General features: G+C 49.3%; 2 protein-coding genes and 3 non-coding genes across 7 annotated transcripts; 4 read left to right on the top strand and 1 right to left on the bottom strand.

Annotated features, from left to right (window-relative positions):
• The first annotated feature begins 845 nt into the window (after positions 1-845).
• On the top strand, positions 846-7,257 carry RPS3 (ribosomal protein S3). Its single transcript, XM_076328506.1, has 7 exons — positions 846-924; positions 1,813-1,943; positions 2,199-2,292; positions 3,525-3,619; positions 4,514-4,701; positions 5,996-6,192; positions 7,189-7,257. The coding sequence occupies exons 1-6, from the start codon at positions 895-897 to the stop codon at positions 6,187-6,189; spliced, it is 732 nt and encodes a 243-aa protein (XP_076184621.1). The 5' UTR covers positions 846-894; the 3' UTR covers positions 6,190-6,192; positions 7,189-7,257.
• LOC143155979 (small nucleolar RNA SNORD15) lies at positions 4,011-4,157 on the top strand. The gene has a single exon (XR_012994533.1). It is a non-coding gene; the product is annotated as a small nucleolar RNA SNORD15 (small nucleolar RNA).
• Positions 5,494-5,641, top strand: LOC143155978 (small nucleolar RNA SNORD15). Its single transcript, XR_012994532.1, has one exon. It is a non-coding gene; the product is annotated as a small nucleolar RNA SNORD15 (small nucleolar RNA).
• On the top strand, positions 6,405-6,541 carry LOC143155980 (small nucleolar RNA SNORD15). The gene has a single exon (XR_012994534.1). It is a non-coding gene; the product is annotated as a small nucleolar RNA SNORD15 (small nucleolar RNA).
• Positions 7,258-10,408: 3,151 nt separating the features above from the next.
• Positions 10,409-17,186, bottom strand: SERPINH1 (serpin family H member 1). 3 transcript variants are annotated; one of them, XM_076328505.1, is made up of 6 exons: positions 17,131-17,163; positions 15,967-16,010; positions 13,800-14,413; positions 13,505-13,603; positions 12,860-13,092; positions 10,409-12,677 (listed from the first exon to the last, which is right to left on the bottom strand). In XM_076328505.1, exons 3-6 carry the CDS (start codon positions 14,380-14,382, stop codon positions 12,375-12,377), a joined length of 1,218 nt encoding a protein of 405 aa, XP_076184620.1. In that variant the 5' UTR covers positions 14,383-14,413; positions 15,967-16,010; positions 17,131-17,163; the 3' UTR covers positions 10,409-12,374. The 3 variants fall into 3 exon arrangements, with proteins under 3 accessions (XP_076184620.1, XP_076184617.1, XP_076184618.1); XM_076328502.1 differs by lacking the exon at positions 15,967-16,010 and having other exon boundaries at positions 17,131-17,186; XM_076328503.1 differs by lacking the exon at positions 17,131-17,163 and having other exon boundaries at positions 15,967-16,247.
• Positions 17,187-21,002: the final 3,816 nt, after the last annotated feature.

The following is a 21,002-nucleotide window of genomic DNA, read 5'->3' as shown; positions in this document are numbered from 1 at the left end:
TAAGCGAGAAATCCCATCCTGCTGTAACTAATTTAACCCAGTGCCCAGACTGCAGAGGTGATGATACCATTGTAGGAAGAAAAAAAACCCACAGAAAATCTGCCCTGGAGCCACAACTGTCCTATTTACTGAACTGTTTGTCTTGCAGCAAGGCGTAGGGACCACAGCCCTGATGCTCGAGATGCTGCACACATACAGTAGGAAAGACCTGCAATAGCTTTAAGTTTACAGTTAGCTATCATCCATATTTACAGTTAACTAGAAATAGTTAATAGCTATTATTAAAATTTACATAAAGCGGCAAATTACTGGATAACTACAGCATCCTCTGGCAGCAAAGACTCCTAATGTTTCCCTGGAAATAACCAAATAGCCTGTGATTTTCACACCTTTTTCCTGATGGGCGTTTCCTTCATCTGCGACTGCCTAAAAAAAAGGTTAAAGCGACAGAAGCAGCCTGTCAGGAGAGGGCTCTGCTGCTCCCCTCGCCTCCCACCGGCTCTGGAGCTGTGCTCCCCTCACGCCTGGGGTGGCCGGCCGCGGTGCCGTGAGGGGAGGGCCTCTTTACCATCAGAGCCGGCCTCCAGGTAGAAAATCGGGGTGAATTATCATGCTGCTAACTCCTGTGCCCGTTTATACCGGTTTTATAGCCGTTTTAATGCCGGCTCTGGGCGTTCACAGCAGCCTGACAGGGCGGAAAAACCCACTGACAGCGGTAGGGTTAAGGCTCCCCAACATGGCGGCGCGCCAGCGCACCAGGAAGACTACATTTCCCATCGGCCCCCGCCCGCCACGCCACGTGATCTCGCCGGCCCAATGGGGAGCGGCGGAAGGCAGATATAGCCCTCCCTCCAGGGCCCGCTCCCTCCTTTCCGCCGGGCAGCGCGGCCGAAGATGGCGGTGCAGATATCCAAGAAGCGTAAGGTGAGGGCGGCGGCCCGGCTCGCCGCGGCCGCGGGGCGCCTCCATATCGGCGGGGTCGCGCCGGGGGCGGCTCCGGGCCTCGCCGGGGCGGGGCGGCGGCGAGGGGATGGCGGCGGATGCGGGAGGATGACGGCGGATGCGGCTCGGCGGCCCGGCGGGCAACATGGCGGCGGGAGGCCGGGGTGAGGGAGCGCGCGGGGGGCCGTGCGCGGGCCCCGGGACGGGGCGGGGGAGCCATCGTTCCCCCCCCCCCCCCTCAGCCCTGCGTGGGGCTTGCACAGGGCTCTGGGCTTGTGTGCACAGGGGAGGCAGGCTGGGGTTGTTCTGAGGGGCGCGGAGCGGTGCTGGAAGCTGATGAACTTGGTTGTTTTTTCTTTTTTTTTTTGTTGTTTTTAGTGGAAAGAGTTTGGGTTTAGTGACTGCCTGCTTCTGTGGGTCAGAGGGGCCGGGAGGGTGCAGGGCTCTGCCTGTCTTGGAGAGGGAGGGAGGCCTGAGGGCCTGTGCACTGTCAGGGTGGAAGTGGGAGCCCTAGCAGCAGGCCCCTGTGGGGCTGGTAAAGGGATGTGACCCCTCTAATTATTTTACGTAAATCCATACCGAATCAAAGTACCACCGCAAGACGTAGCAGCGAGCTATGATTTCAGCATGAAGTGTGGCTGTAGGTGCGGATCAGGCAGTGGTGTAGGCTCCTGCCAGAAGTGAATTGTCTCTGGGAACTTCAGGGGAGATGCTTTTATTTCTCCCCACTGCTGCTTCCTCTCCGTTGGGGGAGAGACTGCCAGTGCAGGATGGTCCCAGGGATGAATTGCACTCGAACTCCGAAAGTGAAAATCTTGTGTTCAGGCTCAGCACTTGAACAGAGCTTGACTTGGTCCGTTTGTTTTTCAGTTTGTCGCTGACGGTATCTTCAAAGCTGAGCTGAATGAGTTTCTGACTCGTGAACTGGCTGAAGATGGGTACTCCGGAGTAGAAGTCCGGGTCACTCCAACCAGGACTGAGATTATCATACTTGCTACCAGGTAACTGAGATGCTGCTGTTGACTCACAGGTGCTGTGCACGGCTGTAAGGGATGCCGCGGCAGGCTGAAGCTTAAAGTGGTAAATATTACTACGAGAAGCTACTTAGGAAAGAGATCCTGAAGTGATCTTTAGTGATGAGGCAGTGTTACAACCCCTGAACTAAGTTAGATGCTCAGTCTGGAAGCTCTTTGGGGTGGTTACAGGCTCAGACCTGGAGACACTTTTCTCAGTCATTCTGTACTTTTTTTTCCCAGAACTCAGAATGTCCTGGGTGAGAAGGGACGCCGCATCCGGGAGCTGACGGCCGTCGTGCAGAAGAGGTTTGGATTCCCTGAGGGAAGCGTTGAGGTAAAACTGTCTCGGTTAAAACAAGTAGTAAGTGGGTTGTGCAGTTAGCTTTGTGCGCTGTCTGGATGGTGTCAGCTGAAAGGCGGTTTGACTTGAAGATAACTTGGGGCGTGTTTTACCTGTTTTCACAAAACACTCTTGCACTGAAATACAAAATGCTTTGCTGTTTGTGGTATTTTGAGTGCTGTCACTTCGGCTGGTTTTCTCTGATTTCTCAACAAGGAGAATGCAGATGAAACTTTTTAAACTTATCTGTAAATATTTTATAGAGAATGTTGCTGTCCCAATATTGAGGTGAGAAGCTAGTCTAACAGCATAATGTTTGGTATTCGTGTGTTACCATTACCCTTATTGAATTCATAATGCTTCTGTCCTTACAAAGAAACTGTTTCAGTGCAGAAAGATCTTTGAGATTTTTGAGTATGATCCTGTAATGAAATGGACAGTAAAGTGACACACCAGTAATTTCCAGTCTTCTAATGTTTGAAATCTGGTGCCCTTACTGGTACTTCCCTCTAAAACAAATTAGGGGCGGGGGGGAATGTGTGGTCTGGGGTGGTGCTCACATTTATTCCTGCTTGGCCAGTGTTGCTGGATCACATTATACAGTGAAGATTGATGATTACCTCCAGCAAATGCTTAAACATAGTGGATGGCACAAACCCTCACAGACCACAACATGATTTGTCAGCTCTAGGAATATCATGTGCATGATTTTGAATGTCTGCTTCTTCTGAAGTATCAGACTTTGGTCTCTTGGAGATGTTAGGTTTAATACACCTCACTCTCCCAGCTTTCAAAAATCAAACCTTTTCTTAGGTTTGATTTTAATACTTAAGCAGACTTACGTAACGGATGTGTTGTAAAAACTGTGTCTCAAGCGAAGTTCTTGTGATTGTCTGGATACCTCTCTCCAGTGCTACCTAATGTTTTGGGGCTGTGTGAAGCAGCAGCTCTTTGAGACTGCACCATGGATGTCTTAATAGTCTCCTGACTTTCAGTGGAGTGTCGTCAGTGTGTCTCAGCTCTGCCAGGAGTAGGAGGCAGGCACCAAAGGAGTCAAGGTAGTGTAGTGTCCGAGGATGAAGCTTCTGCATGTAAATGTGGAAGGACTAATTGCACTGGGTGGAGAGGATGGGGCATAGAGTAGTATGAAGCTCCTGTGTTCTGTTAAATTAAAAGTATCTTGAAATACAGCCCTGTTTCTGAGTTTACTTCTTTTCCTTTGTTAGCTCTATGCTGAGAAGGTGGCCACAAGAGGTCTGTGTGCAATCGCTCAGGCAGAGTCCCTGCGGTACAAGCTTCTGGGAGGTTTAGCAGTGCGTCGGTGAGTAGAGCAAGTTGAATGTGATGGCACAGTGAGGAAGTGTGGGGTTCAAATACCGTTTCAAAAAAACTCCTTGCCAACTTGTCTTTAGTTTGAAAATGTAACCTAGTAATGCTGCGCTTGAAGAGGGCAGTTCATATGTTTGATAATTTTACCGTATAGAAGCTTTTTGTGTTTAGTACACAGTTACTTTTGATAGTAATTGCTAGATAATGTATTTCAGACATAAAAGCTGAAGTCTTAGAGTAGATCACGTTACAAGTTGTCTGACTGGTATGCATAAAGCTTGCATTTATTTCTTTGTGAATAAATGGGTGGAGGAGTGAAACACAATTTCAAACCTTCTGGCTGAATTGTAGTTCAGGTGACAGTGGCCTTGCTTCTCAGATCCCTTCAGTGATGATAAGATGACGAGTCAGAAGCGGGTGGCTCTTGTTGCGGTACCTCTGCAGCGTCATGTTCTGTGATGCTGCCTGTGGTTCTTCAGCAGGAGCATCCCGTCATCACTGAATGATTTAGAGGCATTTGTCTGAGAAGGGATGGGGAGCTGCACTCCTGACGTGGGTGTGTTGGCCACCTTCAGCTGTGGAGCTGCTTTTGTGTTACAAAGAATGTGTGCTTGTCACTGTTTTCCACAATCTCACAAGGACCGTAAGTCACAAGAGTTTTGTTAGGCTGGGTTTGACACTGCTAAAACGGTGTGAAGATTTTTGCTGCCTTGCGTAGCATTGACAGAGCTTCGGTTGCACGGGTGTGCGTTCGGAAGGCTTTTTACAAACAAAAGTTGAAGTGTGATTGCCTGTGCTTGAAATTGGTGTAAAATGCCTCCACGGAGCCATGTGGATTTGGCAGAGTGGGAGTAACGCTGTGGCTGTTGCTGCTCTCTCCCTGCAGAGCCTGCTATGGTGTCCTCCGCTTCATCATGGAGAGCGGTGCCAAGGGTTGTGAGGTGGTTGTGTCCGGCAAACTCAGAGGTCAGCGTGCCAAGTCCATGAAGTTTGTGGATGGCTTGATGATCCACAGTGGAGACCCGGTGAATTACTACGTCGACACAGCTGTGCGTCACGTCCTTCTCCGGCAGGGTGAGTGGCTGGGATGCAGATCCCTTTGCAGCTCTGTTGGTTCCTTCTCTCAGTGCTTCAGAGCCAGAAGATCTCAACTCCTGGCGTCCCGTGCCTGCAGGTTGGAGGCTTCCCTCTGTCACCTGCGGGGTGGTAACTCAGATGATTTTGATGCACCACTGATCTTGCAGAGTGGTTCAGTTTTGCTACCACTAGTTGCTCTGACTCTGAAGATCTGTTGTTTTCTTGGGCTTTTGCAACTAAGCTCTCACTGTGGAGTTTGCACGTTACATCTGAAGTAGACCTTTATTTGCATTTGTCTTATGTGAATGGGAAATGGAGACGGGGCCTTCAGCAGACAACAGAATTTTGTGTAGCCATCCCAGGTCATCCACTTTTCTAGTGGTGGGGATTGAATGTTTCCAGTTGAGAATGTGGCTTTAGATTTTCCAGATACTCTCAGTTGTGTCCTGTGGCCTCTCAGGTTGGTAGCAAAACAACTTACAAATGAAACGCATATTGACTGAGTTTAAGAGCTGTTGGCAGTTTGGATTCTGGCTTTCTCGGCTTCTAGGGGTAGGCAGATAGAACACGGGTGCTACAAGACCCACAGAAAAGCAAGTGTCAGACAGTTTTCCCCCGTTGCTGTGCTCTGTCAGGTCTTCCCAGCTAAACCAGCCAAGCCTGCTTACACTTGTCCTTCTGCCTGGTAAAACATGGGTGACTTCTGCATCTTAATTGGCTTTGGGTTACTTAATTGCAGAACACCTGATGTAGGGATACTAGCATAGACAAAGCTATTCTCCACCTTCCCTTCAGTGATGATACGATGACGAGTCAGAAGGGATGTCCTTGTATCATTGCAGCCTGTTCAGTGCCATGTTCTGTGGTGCTGTGCTAAGGCTGCCTTGGGCAGGATGTCCTATTCATTGGGTGATTTAGAGGCATTTGTCTGAGAAGGGATGCAAAAAAACCTGTGCAATTTCCTTGGAAAGTGAGCTGAGTTACCCTGGGAAAGACAGGGTTTAAAAACCACGGCATGACTTAAGGATAGAGCATGTTTTCATCATAGTCCTAGGCTGCAGTTAGCAAAGGCAGTGAATTGGATGAAGGTAAACACGCTGATTTAAATTCAGTAACTAGATTTTTAAGCTATAGCACATTTGTGTTAATCAGGTTGCATCTTCAGTGTTGTCCAGAGATGTTTTTGATGCAGGTGGTGTATTTTGTAACCTTGGGGCTTGTCACTGCTGAATGTGTGCTTGATGTTTTGTGTCGAATGAACACATCTGTGTTGTCCTGTCACTCTTTGCAGGAGTACTGGGGATCAAAGTAAAGATTATGTTGCCCTGGGACCCAAGTGGAAAGATTGGCCCCAAAAAGCCTCTGCCAGACCATGTCAGCATTGTGGAACCCAAAGAAGAGATCTTGCCCACCACCCCCATTTCAGAGCAGAAAGGTGGCAAACCAGAACAGCCAGCGATGCCTCAGCCGGTTCCCACTGCCTGAGGGGTAAGTGCCTGCGAACGGTGGGAGATAGCTTTGGTGAGGATCCATGCGGGAAAGGTGTCATGTTGCCAAAAAAGCTGTCAGGTAGCTGGGGTACTGGGAGGAAAAGCTGCTGCGCTGTACCAGGTGCAGTGATCAGCTGAGTTGGGTTTAGAGTATTGCCCTGGATGAAGGGGCCATGGTTTAAGGCATGTTGCAAACCAGCTAAGCACACCCTTCAGTGAAGATGAGATGACGAGTCTGAAAGGGAATATCCTTGTCCAAGTGCCCTGTTTCGTGTTGTGTTCTACAGCATGCATTTGGGGACCTTGGGTCACAATTTGAGTGACTTAGAGGCATTTGTCTGAGAAGGGTTCAGTGCCTTGGATGTTTTCACATTGTACCACCTGCTACCAGTGTGCAGTTGACAGCACAGGGTATATATTCCTCATATACCGCCCCCCATGGGATCCACTTTGGGATAGACTTAGTCAGTAACGTTGAGCACAATGTGTAGGCTAGTTTCGTAAGTAAATACTCAAGGTTTGAAATCCTCTCTCCTTGAATGAGTAGCTTCTAAGGCAGAAATTGATAAGCTTGAAATTGTCTGAGACCTGCTCTGGGTTGTTCCCAGTGAAAATGTGCAACTTGCTGCTTTTAAAAGTTTTGCTCACTTTCTCCGATTAGAGCAGCAGGAGGCACAGGGCCTAAGGCCTCTTCGGAAGACTTCCTTAGCTGCTAGTGAAAGCCAGGCTGTGGTGTTCTCTGACTGAAGCTGGCCTTGTGTGAACAGGGAGAGTTCGGAGAGTTTGCAGGGCCACAGTGAAACAAGGGAATCTGACTAGCAAGATCTGCTCCTGTGGGGAAAAGGGGGATCGTTGGCTAAAACACAAGAAGTGAGAGATGCCATTTAATTTGAAAACTTGGAGCCTGTTTGTTTGTTCAGTGTTTTGGGTAGGAGAATGGATACAGGAAATGGTTTGCCACCATCTCACTCAGTATTTTGTTTTTTTGTTGTAGGGTTTGTAACATCGGCAACCAGAAGCTTGACTGTCCTGAAAACATCTCTTAATAAAATCACAAAAGACAGTGTTTGTGGAGGTGCTTTTTTTTTGCAAGATGTGTTCCAGGAAAGCCTTGCTCCCACCTTTGGTATGGAAGGAATTCCATTGCATTTCTTCCAGCTTCTGTTACCCTTTTGGAGTGAACTTACAGGTCCTGATCTAAACAAAGTGGGGACAAAATGCTGATTTCTAGGTAGAGCTGGAACAGCAATCTGGTGTTTAGAGGGTCATGAATAACACCCCATGAACTGGAGTAGTACTGGTAACTCTTCAGTTACATACCAGTCCCTTTCTCCGAGGTTTCCAGAAGAGGGAGCTTTTTTTAGGAATGTCCAAAGCAGTTGCAGTGGTTTATAACTTTCTGGCTTCAACTGAAGTATTTCTATATTCTGCTAAATGCTTTTTTCACCTCTGTACATTCATTTCCCTTGTCACTGAAAAGACGTTCACTATGTGATTTTCAGGGCTATAGACAGTATAGGAACATTGTAGCTCCTGTTAGGGTCAGGTAACCTTAGTTGGTGGAGATGTGGGGTGAGACAAACTTCCAAATAGGTATTTAGACATTAGTTGGGGGGCGGAGAAAGCGTACACTCTGGATTTCAAACCTTCTGTACTAAGCTTTGAGATGGAAATATATTTAAGCAATTGGGGAAAAAACTTGTCTTCCTTTGAAGCTTGAGTAGACCATTAATTTGTCACTGTATTAATAACCGGCTTTAATGAGCTGTAGGATAACACAGGTAGATCCTGAAGTTGATAATAGATGACAAGGCTACTTAGGCTATTGAAATGCATAGTCTGTAGGCAGGGATGTGTTTTCACTTCTGTTGCTGTATGAATTACTTCTGATGCTGCTCTTGTCTGCTGCGGTCAGGCTAAAGCCCTGTAGCTGAAGCAGTGAGACTGAGCATTTGGTTAAGTTTCAGGCAGAGATTCTAGTTCTGTCAGCTCCTTTCCCAGAGTGTTTTTCAAAGTCCGATGCGGTAATGGGAAGAGACTGTTACGCACATCATAAGGGATCATGTTGTGTGCAGGATCAAGGCTTTGTTTTGTTCAGATTTTGAGAAATTCAGAACCTGTTTGTTGCATGAACAAAAATTGTACAAATCTGCAAAATTTGCTGCTTAGGAAGAGCTTTTGCATCCAGATGTCCATTTTCAGGAGGCTTCTCTGCAGGAGCTAGGCAGGTTAACTTAGGAACTGGAATTTCAAACTGACGGTGTCAGGAACTGGTCTGTCTGCCAGCGTGTGTGGATGTGTGAGCCTCAACCTTCCTGTTCCCAGCTTCTCTGGCAGGCCTCCTGGAAACCCGGCCTGGCAGGGTGCTGGCTGGGAAGCTGGGCAAGTCTGTCAAAGACAGATGTGCCTTCCGAGGGTGTCAGAGAATGAGTCTGATTTCAGGTTTCTGTGCACATCTTTCAGTGGAAAGCTTTAAAAAAAGTTATTACATGTTAAGTGTTAGAGTAAGTAATAGCAACATTAATTTTTTAATTTTTTTAAAATATGAATTTGAATTTTGAAAAAAAAATCCAAAAAAATTGGACCAGCTTTGTCACTTTGTAGGAGCAGGGAATGTGTGAAAGCTGGAAGGCCTGAAGCAGTAGAAAGGTGACACACAGTGCAAGGCCTTGTATGTTGTATCTAAATTCTTGAAAATCCCTATATGCTAGATGATGATCAGCTGGAAATTTCTCCTGCAATCCTCCAGTGAGGGCTGGCTTTCCTGGAGATGACTCAACTCTCTCTCTGGTTTAGAGCCCTCCAGCCCGGTCCCATCAGCCTATTAATCTCACAGTGCTGATCACTGGTAGAATCAAGAGATGGTTAGTTGCTTGTGTGTTAAGATCAAGAGATGTGCAAGTAGTGCGTTTACGAGTGGTATTGCTGTACCTCTCTTTTTGTAGATCCATCCTGTTGTGGGAAGTTGAGGACAAGATCAAGGATTATCCCATAACGGTCAAGGTTTGCGTGTGTGAACGGAATACTTTTCTAGCGTGCATTGGTTGGAGTATACCACCACCGTGAGCTGTTTGAAGAAGCTAAAGGAGAGGTAGGGGACTCGCTTAGTTCCCTGTGTCTTGAGGGTCCCGTCTTCCCTAGGATGAAAAACACGAGTATTTAAAGCTGCTTGCAAGATGAGCTGGGGGTAGGACGAGCTCAGGAGCTGTGGAAAGCTTTTCACTTCCTTGCAATATTGCTATTCCAGGCTGAGGGTGTTGCTGGGCTGCTATGGTTAGTGCTGGAGATGGCTTCAGTAATTTTGTACGGTGAAGGACTGTGATCCGGCAAGCACCCAGTGCTTTTTCAGTTTGTGAGGAGCTCCCATGTGGATGTGTGTGCCTGCCCCTCCCAGATACGTGCTATTTTGGCACAGGGAGAAGGGGAGATGTCTGTGGCTTTAGTTTTGCTTTTGTCTGAGTGGCAGAAGGTGGCATGCTTGAATGGACAGCAGGTTAATCCGTTTCCAGCAGGGTCTGACGGCGCTGGATTTTCCAAGACTTAGCTGTATTCCCACGGCCATGGTGCAGGTTCTTGTGGTTCTTTTTCCTCTATTTATCTCGACTGGATCCCAGCTAGAGAAGCTTTGGGTTGCAGGGTCAGGACGGCTGGTCCCTGTGGCTAACAGCTCAGTTTTATTCCTGTGCTGCCATATTTTCTTTTTAACTGAGCCATTTGCTGCTCCATTAAATGTCAGAGCAGGGGAGGGCAGTAGGTCCTCTTACCCGTGAAGCATTAAAGATGTTGGATACTTGCAGTTTCAGGAGAAAAACGTTAAAGTGAAAAGCCAATCTGCTAATAGCGTTCCTTTCCCATGACACGGATGTCGTGGGAATTCACATGTTGCTGTGTATTAAGTGTAATTTTGGTCCATAATTACCAGATTAAGAAAGGTGTATTGGATTTAAGGATGGCAAGGAACCTCTCTAAGCTCTTTTCAGAGTATTTTTCTCCACCCAAACCCTGCAAGTGACTGTGGCTGCCAGAGGTTCACTGAAAAAGTTTTATTGCAAAATTATACAACTGTCATTGTGTGGTACAACAGACAATAAAAGCCATCAGACGCCTGCATCCACATGATGCAAATTATTCACGATATCCCACAGTGTGTTGTGTTCTTGCCTCGCCCGCCCCTTTTAACCCCCCCCCCGCCCCCCGCCCCCATCCTCCATAATGTGCTACAGCGTGTGGGTTTCAGTGCGCTGATTCACCGGGTAGTGTCTGGCATACACACTGGGCTTTAGGCTTCCTGTGCATTTGGGTACATCCTTGTGGATTGCCTCCTACCTCCCAGCACGGTGGGGAAAGCACCTGGGAGTATGATCTGGGAAGAGAGTTAGGGACAAGATCTCCCATTCCGGCTGGCTTGGATAGGAATTAGGGCAGACGAGCTTTTCTGCAATTGTGTAACCTTGCAAACTTGGAGAAGGCATGGTCGGGTCAAACTTGGGGGCGCAAGCTGCTGTATTTTTTGCCTGTAGGAAACACCTAATATGACTTTGTAGTTGTAACTTAATAAATAAGTGGAAGTAGTCCTGTGTATGGCCTGAAAAAATGCAGTATTGGGCTTCTGTGTAGCAACCTGACAGCAAGCACATTGGCAGGGAAGTAAAAGCAATGCAGTCACTGTCCTTGCTGGTTTCCAGTAACTGGCACTTAAGATGGTGATGCACAGATTTCTCTCATTTCAATAGTCTTGTTGTTACTTGCTTTGCAATGTCTCAGTGCATAGCAAGGCTTACCTGACGCATGCTTCAATGCTCATGGGGTCATATCAGTTACTTCTTTAAATAGTATTAACCTGATGATATCCCTTGAAGATGGGAATAGCCTCCAAGTCTAGGCTGGAGCAGGCTGTGAAATTTGCTAATTATCAGACATAAATATGAGTATAACTATAAATACATTTGTTTTTCAGCATGCCCTTATCCAGGTCAGTCAACAGGGAGCTAAAGCATCACGGAGGAGAGGAGCTTCAGAAAAGGGTCGTTAGGAAGTCAGGTAACGGCAGCTCTCAAGCTTTGTATTTAAACAAGAAAGGGGAAGTGAACCTGATCCACCTCCCTGTGAGAAGCCAGCAGGAGTCCCTTGGCCTGCTACAGGAGCTGATAGGTACTAGCCCTGGTCATAACTGGGAAGAACCTTCACAGTGGTAACTGTCTTTTTCCCAGCCCTATGTGTGATGCAGAAGCACCCAAGACAAGTGGAGTTCCTCTGTTTGCCTGGTACAGGATGTTTAATTCCAGATGTTGGCCCAAGAGCCCCCTTCGTGATCCCCAGAGGGGTGGAGCACAGCCATTTCTGTCATGCAAGAGTGTTGAAGGGTACTCACGTTTATCTTTCTAGAAGCCCATCTGCTCCTTGGCCTCTCTGCTGACACCCCTAAGCCACTTACTTCTCTGTGAGGTGTTGAGCAAAGCTGCGCTTGGCTTTGCAGTGAGTGTTCTAGCTAAGGAGCTGACGACCTGCTGTGGTTGAAGCATCTGACAGTCGTCCAGAGCAGGGTTAGGCAGGACAGAAGGGCACAACTCCATACAATCTCTGTTCTTACATGCTGTCACGGTCCTCCTCTGCTCCCAGGGCTATAGAGGGGGCTGGACTGCAGAATTGGCCCTTCGTGCTCTGTTATATACTACTTGAAGATAGAAGAGGGAAGCAAGGAACAACTGCAAAGCAACCAGAGCAGCTCTAGTGCGGTGCCTCGTAGCATCAAAGGGGGAGAAAAGTAAGTGGCAGAGCTAAATGTGCAGAAGCATTTGAGATGGAAGGGTGGAGGGCTTGTGCCTTTGCAGGGCTGATGGTAGCAGCAAGGTACTTAGCAGGAGGCTTAACTCTAGTGCAGGGAGGAGCTAGGCATCAGCCTGAACATCTCAGCTGAGGATGCCAGTAGCTGAGACAGTGCATGCCAGTTCCCTTCCACTCCCGGTGACCCTCTTGTGCCAGGCTCCCCTGTTCCTCTCTGGAGGTGGGTTTGTGCAATAAGTATTTTGGGGTGAGGTAAAGTGTATGCTGGTTTCTCATCACAATGCACCCTGGTCTGAATAGCACCCATAGTTCGAGAAGGATACAAAATAGTGTTTCCCCTTTTTTGAAATCCCCCACTAAAAAACACAAACCAAAGCTCTGGAAAAAAAACCCTAACTACAACTCATCACGCATCTTGTCCCCTTTGGGCCTCACGAGCCTGCCGATGAAGAGAATGGAGTTGGTTTTACTGTCCTTGATCATGAAGATGAAGGGGTGGTCAGCATAGAAGAGCTTGGGGTTCCTCATCTCCTCTCGGCCATAGATGTCAGCATCGTAGGGGTTCCCTTCCGTGTCCCATTCAAGAGCAGCAGCGTGGAAGACGTTGGACAGGTAAAGGTCTTTCTTGCCAGAGATCTTTGACAAGTCAGCCTTGGTTTTGTCAATTGCTTCTGTCAGGCCCAGATCAGCCAAATGTTTCTAGGAGGAGAAAAGAGGTCAACAACCCTCCCAGAGATGACACAGTGCAATCCTTTCCAGCTATGGTTAGACTAGCCGCTGGAAAAAGGATGACGGGCAGAGATAACCCATCATGGCACTATCTCCTCTCCCACCCCAAAGAACTGTGAGGCCCAACTGTTTTCTTTAAGGACCTCCTTTACCTGAAGGTCGTGGCTGACTTCCAGGATGACTTTAGGCAGCGAGATGGCCACTGATCTCTTCTTCATCTTGCCAGCCCAGGCCTTTAGCTGCTCCCTGTTCAGCAGTTTCTCAACCCTCTCCAGAGGCTCCACATGGTTTGGCATGATAAAGATCATGCTGGAGAGCTTGTGAGCAAGTGGCATCTCTACCACCTGGAGCTTCTCTGTCTCATCATCATAGTAATTGTAGAGACCTTGAAATCAGAAGTGGGAAATGGTGAGATGTGGAGCAGAGGCAAAGCTACCCACAACCTTGTTGTGAATTCACCCTGGACTTTCCCTGACCAGCAAGGGAAGCGAGTCTGAACGCTTTTGGGAACCAGCCCAGCCTTGTTGGAGTTGGCAACAACTCAAAACTGTGGCTCTCGTTTGCGTGATGAGCTAGGATTTATTCCTAACAGCCAAGCACCCAATAGTAAACATGGGTTCTCTCTGCTCACAGACAGATTGAATCAGCAGAACAAGCACACTCTGCTTTGTTCTCTCTCACTCATTGACCATGAGGCAAAACAATCTTGGAAGCAATTGGTGGAAAACCGGGTAACGGAGCAGCAGCGAGCATAACTCCAGTTGGTCTTGACATGGGGCAGGAGGTTCACAACGTACCTGTGCGATGCATCATGGGAACTCCCACAGTGTAGGAACGGGTCACCATGAAGCCACGGTTGTCCACCATCTTATGATGGAACTTCTCATCCCAGTGAGCTACAGGAGAGAGAAATTCAGCTTGTAAGAAAAGGGAATGGGTGGTAATTTCATGCACAATTCCTAACTACTTGCTCTGAAAAAGAGCATGCCTCCAGTGGACTTAGGATTTGTTCACCTTCCCATTTGGGCTGCTGTGTATTGGCTCAGGCTAGGCTTTGGGTCACTTGTATCAAGAACTGAAGGTAGAACTTACGCTTGAAGAACATGGCATTGACAATGAGGGCCCCATCAGTTTTCTCAACGTCTTTCGTGACCTCTGGGAGTTTCCCATCCGTGGTCTGGGCTGCCCACTCGTTAATGGATTTCAGGGCACTCCTCTTGTCTCGGAAGTTGATCTTGGAATGCTCGTAGTTGTAGTGTTTCTTGCTGTTCTTCACAAAGTCATCGGCGAAGTTGATGGAGGCAGGGCCATACAAGCGGTTGCCGATCTTCCAGGTGACGTTGCGGGCTGTGCTGTTGCTAACCTCATTCAGGAGCTCGGACAACCCGCTGTGCACGTAGTCGTCGTTCAGTTTGTCTGCGCTGAGCACTGCTTTGGCTTGGGAGGCGGTTGTGGCCTTGCCCCCGAGAGACACGAGGCCGAGGGAAGAGGCCACGACCACGGGGGACAGCAGGATGTTCTCCATGTTCTTGTCTTTCGCCATGGCATGGTAGAGGTTGAAGGCCAGCGTTGTGCTGCGGTCAGCCAGCGTTGTTGCCTTGTCGCTCAGCTTCCTGTCCTCCGAGGGCACGGCTGCAGCGAGGCCGCAGAGAGCAAGCACCAGAATAATCCGCATGGCTTCAGCAGCACCCAACACCTCTGAGGACCTGTTGGGCAAGAAGAGCTCACCGTCAGCATGATTCAAGCCCTTCCTGGAGCATTCAGAGACCCCAGGGGCTCTTCCAGTGAAACCCACTCCTAGGTGCCAGTGATAGCCAGAGCGCCTGCATCAACCCTTCACTTGGGGTACAGCGATGCCAAGTCCACACTGGGCTTTCCCCTGAGGAACAAATAATCTTCAAGAGTCCAGGCTGCACTCTGGCATGCAGAGCCTGTGCATTTTGAATGAAAGCTTCCTTTTTAAGCAATTTTACTACATTACTATATGTTCATGTACAGTAAATTATTTAAGGAGGGGCCAGGGAATGGAAGCAACAGATATTTCTGTCCCCAGAGTAGCACGTCAAACCTCTGCCCTGGTCAGGAAAAGCTAAAAGCGGGATGTTTCTGCTGCCCAAGGGCCACATAGCACAGTGCTGCCTGTCGATCCAGGGGCTATCGCGGTCAGTGTACAGCAGGGATCGTCCTCTCTGGGGACCCCAGCTCGGTACCCAAATGCTCAGCTTTCTAGACACTAGATGGAGCACGTGAGCTTCCACCAAGCTAAGTCAGAGGGGCCCCTTGAGAAGATCCAACACTGGTCCAGCTCTGTCCGACTTAGTTCTGCCTGTACAGCCCTGCCGGGGAGGTACTGGGACAGAGGAAGGTGGTGGACCCCTCCCTTCCCCCAGCAGAGCCCCTTCCCAGTACGTTCATGCATTAGGTAGATGCATCTCATCACAGTGTAGGTGCACCCATCCCCAGTGAGGGCTCTGAGCTACTAGCTTCGATAAATCTGCAGACTGAGCAGTCCTAAACGCTGTGCCTGAAAGCTGTCTGGAGCACCAGTGTGTCTAAAGGGCGAACGGTTACTCCAAGTGAGTTATTTGGACTCCTCTACTAAATAGGCAGCAAAATATATTTCCAAAAAGCAGCTCATCCCGCCTGCCTCCGAGGCTATACCCTCACCCCAGACCCTCCCTCCCTCCCGACTTCACACTGCTCACAGCAAACCTTCCTGATGGCAGATCCTCAGGGCTTAAATTCCTCCTCCAAGCCCAAAGCGAGCTTTTCCTGGACAGGCTGCATCATGCCCAAGGCTACAGTGAAGTTGCATTCCTCAATCCTCTCCTCCCACCCTGCTCCTGGCCAGCCTGAGAGGCCGCTCCTTGCATTCGGAGACAAGAAAGGGCTGCAACGGGGCAGCTTCAGGGTTAAAGCAAACAGAGCAGGAAGCGAAGGGCCCGCTGGGATTACATATGGAAGGAAACACGCACATAGCCCGAAGCAAAGAGCGTGCGCAGTTGCACCAGGGACCCTTTGCCAGAGTGGGAATTACGTAGCCTCAGAGAGGGAGGCAATTTGTATCCTAAAATCCTTTTGGGAGCAAGCCTCCCGTTGAAAGGAAGAGCCATCCCGGCTACCTAAAAGCAAAGACTTGTGCAACAGGCTCAAAACTGCCCTTGACACACTTTTAAGGTGCAGACAGCATCGGGCGTGGCAAGCATTTAAAATCTGAGGGTTTTTCTTTTTTTTTCTTCCCTTTTATGTCTAAAGATACCTTGAAACTCTTTCATAGTGAGGTCAACGTTTGCCTTTTTCATTCTGAAAGAAAACAGATACATGGAGTAGTTCTCTTGCAAGCAACGGGCGGCCCATGCTGCTTACATCCTCAGCTTAAAAAAGGTTCATTACTTCAGAGACTGGCAAGAAATTTGGCCGGGCGCGCTGGGCTGCAACGAGCGATGCATCCCGTGGCGGCGAGACAGAGAAATTTTGCCCATCCTTGGATTACGGCTGAGATTATTGGTGAATTCATAACCCAGGGTGAAAATAGAGGGAATGTGGGGGAATGCGCAGCCGGTAACATCCTCTCTTGTGTTTGTACGGCCCAGCCCTGCAAGGGGACGCCCTGTGCCAACGTGGCATCCTGCAGACCTCCTCGGGGCTGTCGGGGACCCGCTCTCCTGGCAGGATTTGGAGGTCCCATCGCCCACGACAGCCAGCCAGAGGCACGCACCCCCTCCAGAGGCACGCACCCCTTCGAGGACTGCGTTTTTCCCATCACCAAGACAAAGCCGCAGGATGGAGGCATGCAAGCAAAAGGCCATTTCCATGTCAGCAGAGGGACGTGACACTTTGTTAAGACAGGCACAAGGACAGGGTTAGTCAGTCTTGTCGCAGGGAGGCTGGAGTGAGAGCTCTTCCTCCTGCGCTGGGCTGGTGCCCAGGGTCCCGGAGGCTCCCAGGCTGGGCAGGAGCAGGGGCTGGAGGCTTTCTCCAGCCAGGGCTGCTCCGGGACCACTTGGACCAAGTTGGTGCATCCCTTATCCCCCTCTTCTTTTTCTTCACCCCCTGAAAGTTTCTCCTGGGTGTAAAACCAGGGTGCAGCTTTGCTGCAACCGTCTAACAAACTGGAGGTGGCGGTGGGCGTCTTTTAATGTCTCTTCTCCAAAAACTGAGCCAGCTTGTGGGGCGGTCTGTACCCTACACGTCCCCAGTCCCAACGCACCCCAATGCAACCTACCCCCCATCCACCCCCCTTTCCCCCCCCCTGCAATAACCCCCCCCCTCCCCCATCCCGGCTTCCCTGCCCTATGGGGCCAGCCAAGAGCATGCAGGACCCCAAAATAACACCCGGCCTGCTGCAACCTCAGCTTGGCCGCAGCCCTGCATGGCAGCGGTCCGGCGAGCCCGGGCTGCCCCGGTCCCGTCCCCCCCTTACCTGCGGCGGGGCGGGCGCGGTGCGGGGCTGGGGTGCTGCTTTGCTCGGCTCCCCTGTGCACCTCGCCGTCCCGCGGAGGGGGTATATAAGGGGCCGGGGAGAAACTTCTGGAAAGTTGGGAAAAACCTCTCAAAAACGCCTGGGGAGGGAGAGGAAGGGGAGGATCCGAAAAAAGCTCTCCCGGCCTCCCGCCAATGGCAGGGAGCGCCCGGCCCTGCTGCTGCTGCAAGGGGGGGGCCGGCGGGGCCGGGGGGGGACGCGCGGTCCCTCCTTCTGCCGGCATGGCCGGAGCTGCCTCTCTGCCCGCCCCCAGCCAGGCCTTACAGCAGGGGTATGGGAGGCTCTCCCAAGCCAAAACGGTGCTTTTGCATTTTTACGGGGCTCTGGTTCCCCCCCTTCGTGGCGCGTCTTGAGGCTGGGTGGCTGGTGGTGCACGAGGAGGGTGATTTATTTATTTTTTTTCTGGGGTGTCATCCTCCACGAGGTCGGGGGTGTTTGCAAAGGCCTTCAGCCACGACCGGAGCAGTCACAGGCAGCAAAGGTTTAACATCTGAGGCTGGTGAGGGGTCTGGAGAACAAGTCTTATGAGGAGCGGCTGAGGGAACTGGGACTGTTTAGCCTGGAGAAAAGGAGGCTGAGGGGAGACCTCATCGCTCTCTACAACTCCCTGCAAGGAGGTTGTAGCGAGGTGGGGTCGGTCTCTTCTCCCAAGTAACAAGCGATAGGACGAGAGGAAACGGCCTCAAGTTGCGCCAGGGGAGGTTTAGATTGGATGTAAGGAAAAATTTCTTTACTGAAAGAGTGGTGAAACATTGGAACAGGCTGCCCAGGGAAGTGGTGGAGTCCCCATCCCTGGAGGTATTTAAAAGACGTGTAGATGAGGTGCTTGGGGACATGGTTTAGTGGGCATGGTGGTGTTGGGTTGACGGTTGGACTCGATGATCTTAGAGGTCTTTTCCAACCTCAGTGATTCTATGATTCTATGATCTGCACCTGGTTCGAGCCACATCTTGCCGTCTGAAATGCCCCCCCTGTTTGGTGATACCCAAGAGGACCTGCTCTGCAGGGACCTGATGGCCAAGTTACAGGAGAACTGCCTCACGTTGCTGTATCCCACAGACGCTGGTTTTCCATCCATCTCCCCACCTGCACAGACACCCACCTCTCCTTTTCCCCAGCAGCTGGGCTGATGGAGTGGTGAACCTCTTACCCATCGCGTCTTCCATACTTCCAAAATTTCCCCCTGCACCACAGGCGTGAGATGAGCGGCTCAGCTGGGGTCCGTTCTTCATTGCAGCGTAACACAGTGGCAAAATCCTCACGTCTGGCAAACTTAGGCAGTTTAGAAAGGCACTATGGCAGCAAATACTCGCAGCCCCAAAGTAATGTTGAAGGAGTTAAATGCTCATGCCGCCCGGTGCCAGACTGCCAGGCTGAGAGCGCTTGCAGCAAAATATGTGCCACAGAGAAGTTTCCGCACTGAGTCACGAGTATTGAACGCTGCTCGGTTTCAACCCTGTCACATTTTAAGTGGGCATGGGATTTTTTTTTTAATGGCTATCTGGGATATAGTGATATTCTAGGTACCCCCCAGTAATTAAGCACCATCCTCATTGATGGTTACCACATTAGCAGAAGGATGCTGCATCATTGTGTTGTTTAACTGATGTCTATGTCTTCCTTTGCTTCTAATCACCACATAATTTCATTTTTCCCCCCTCTATTAATGCTGATTTTGGCTCCCTTCACAAGACAGGAGTCTCAGCAGGTTGCTACCTCTTGTTGCTATAGTAGAAAACAGCATCTGGTTTAGTCTTCTGGCTTTGAATATTCTGCCCAGTGACTTGGGTCATCGTCTTGCAAGCGCTTTGCACTGGGATCATCTCATCTTTCCACTGTCCATGTCCCCACACAGCATCAATCCACCAATGCTAGAAGATGGCATCAAAAAGTGACATTTTTCTTCTGTCTAAACCATTCAGATGATGCCATGTGAGTAGATACTCCACACCTCAAATGAGGGGAGGTCTTTGAGCCCTCCCTGTACAAAACTTTCCACCAGCTGCAATAAACCAACTCCCCAGGACCCTAATAGCAAAACAAAATGTGTGTTTCTACGATGACTTCGCTCACAGCACGCTTTGCAGCAACAAGACCTTGGTAACAGCGGTAGCAGATAACGGGAGGTTTGTTCTGGTCACTGGGCGTTTGCTTCTGGCTGTGAGAAAGATTGTCCCATTCAGCCATTCCCAATAGCCTTTATTAGGGCTGAATTGATCCATGCGGTGTCATTTGCACAAAAGCTGTTAAAGGGAAAAGTGCCAAGGGGTCTCACTCACTGACGACCTTTTGGGTGCCAAGCATGAAGTCATTTCAGATGCCTGAAGGCTCCTAGCTTTGTGTGATTTATTGAATTATTTTTTTCTTTTTCAGTGGCTTGGGTGGAGAAAGAAACACCTGAACAAAACACATTTCCAGCTGACATCTTCCCTGGGCATTTTGCATTCAAGCAGGTACCTTATGCTGCAGTCTTTAATGGTAACGTGCCTAAACGGTCCTAATGACCTTACAGCTGTGATGTTCAGAGATCAGCTTCCTTCTGGGAGGGATTCAGTGGGAAAGAGAGGTTTGAAGTACCTTAAGCATCATATTTTTGTGTACACTAGTGTATATTTGGAGCAGTTTTCTTGGCTTTGTGTCTGCATAGACGATCAGAATGTGGCCCCAGGGTTTTTATAGCACAATCTTTGCTTTATTACTACGTTGCCGTAGTAAAAAATGAATTTGCGGATAGCAAACGATCAATACACAGGTGAAATATTACTGGTCTGTACCGGCAGCATGTACCAGCTGAGAAATGAGAAAAGCTCCTTTAAACTTCCAGTGTCAGCCTGTCTTCTCTGCCAAGCTCTGAATTGCTCCACCTTCAAACCCTTCTGTGTAATTACTTCCCATGTAAGATTTTTTTCTTCCTTCCTAGTGAAATTTGAAATAAACTCTAAAACTTTTAATCTTGATCTCTTTCAGTGCCTCCCAGCACCAAACTCCTTTGACACAAGTGCAGGGCTCTGTGCTTCAGTCCTTTTAATGGCTTTGCCTCAGTAACGGGAATTGGAAGTTGAATAAAAATAGTTCTTTGTGTTTGAGGACAGGCAGCCCAGCACAAAGATATTTCAAATTTTTGTCTGATTTTTAAATGTATATTCCCTCATATTCTTGCTATCGCTAACTGTTCCATGCTACTAATTCATCCCCCTAGACAACACAATCCTGGGTGCATTGCTTTAAGAAAGCCACGATAAATCTACAGGGGTTTAGGATATGAATACGCAGAAAATTAGTAAATTCTACCAAAATGTCAGCAAACAGCTTAATCTTGACCATGAACATATTTTACAGGGTGAAAGTGCTAGGAATCGGGCTGATCTGCATTGCAGGGGGAGATTTCTGTTGCCATCGAGTGATTTCCAAGCGCAATTGGACTGTGCAGGCGCTCTGGCCAGCGCTCCCTGCCCCCACAGTGCCACGTAGGAGATCCTACAGCAGTGGGATGGGGGGAGAGGACCGGGAAGGGGGAGCGATGCTGGGAGTTGCCTTCTTCCGTCTTCTCTGCTCCTTTAATGAGCGGGCCCAGCTGCCAAAAGACACATCCACTTCTCCAGCACAACTCCTCCCCTCCAGCCGCCCAGCTTTAAAACACACTTGCGCGTAGGGCAAAACTTGGATTTCTTTTGTCGCGAGTTATTTCAAGGGCGGTTATGCTCCCTGGGGAGCCTTTGGATTTAGGAGGCTGCAGATCTACTGAGCCATAACACACTTTTAATTAAAAAAAACCAGACTTTGTGATATGGGTCTGATCCTACACACCCCAA

This window comes from Aptenodytes patagonicus, chromosome 1 (genome assembly GCF_965638725.1).
Source record: "Aptenodytes patagonicus chromosome 1, bAptPat1.pri.cur, whole genome shotgun sequence".
NCBI classification, from domain to species: Eukaryota; Metazoa; Chordata; class Aves; order Sphenisciformes; family Spheniscidae; genus Aptenodytes; species Aptenodytes patagonicus.
Note: the sequence above shows the minus strand (reverse complement) of the source record. Positions and strands in the feature narration are given on the sequence as shown.

Bases quoted from the DNA above. Each gene is read 5' to 3' on its own strand.
- RPS3 (XM_076328506.1), top strand. From the start codon at position 895: ATGGCGGTGCAGATATCCAAGAAGCGTAAG. The intron at 925-1,812 runs GTGAGGGCGGCG...TTTGTTTTTCAG, and splicing joins AGATATCCAAGAAGCGTAAG to TTTGTCGCTGACGGTATCTT. The intron at 3,620-4,513 runs GTGAGTAGAGCA...CTCTCCCTGCAG, and splicing joins GGAGGTTTAGCAGTGCGTCG to AGCCTGCTATGGTGTCCTCC.
- SERPINH1 (XM_076328502.1), bottom strand. From the start codon at position 14,382: ATGCGGATTATTCTGGTGCTTGCTCTCTGCGGCCTCGCTGCAGCCGTG. The intron at 13,604-13,799 runs GTAAGTTCTACC...TCTCTCCTGTAG, and splicing joins CAATGCCATGTTCTTCAAGC to CTCACTGGGATGAGAAGTTC. The intron at 12,678-12,859 runs GTAAAGGAGGTC...TTCTCCTCCTAG, and splicing joins AAGTCAGCCACGACCTTCAG to AAACATTTGGCTGATCTGGG.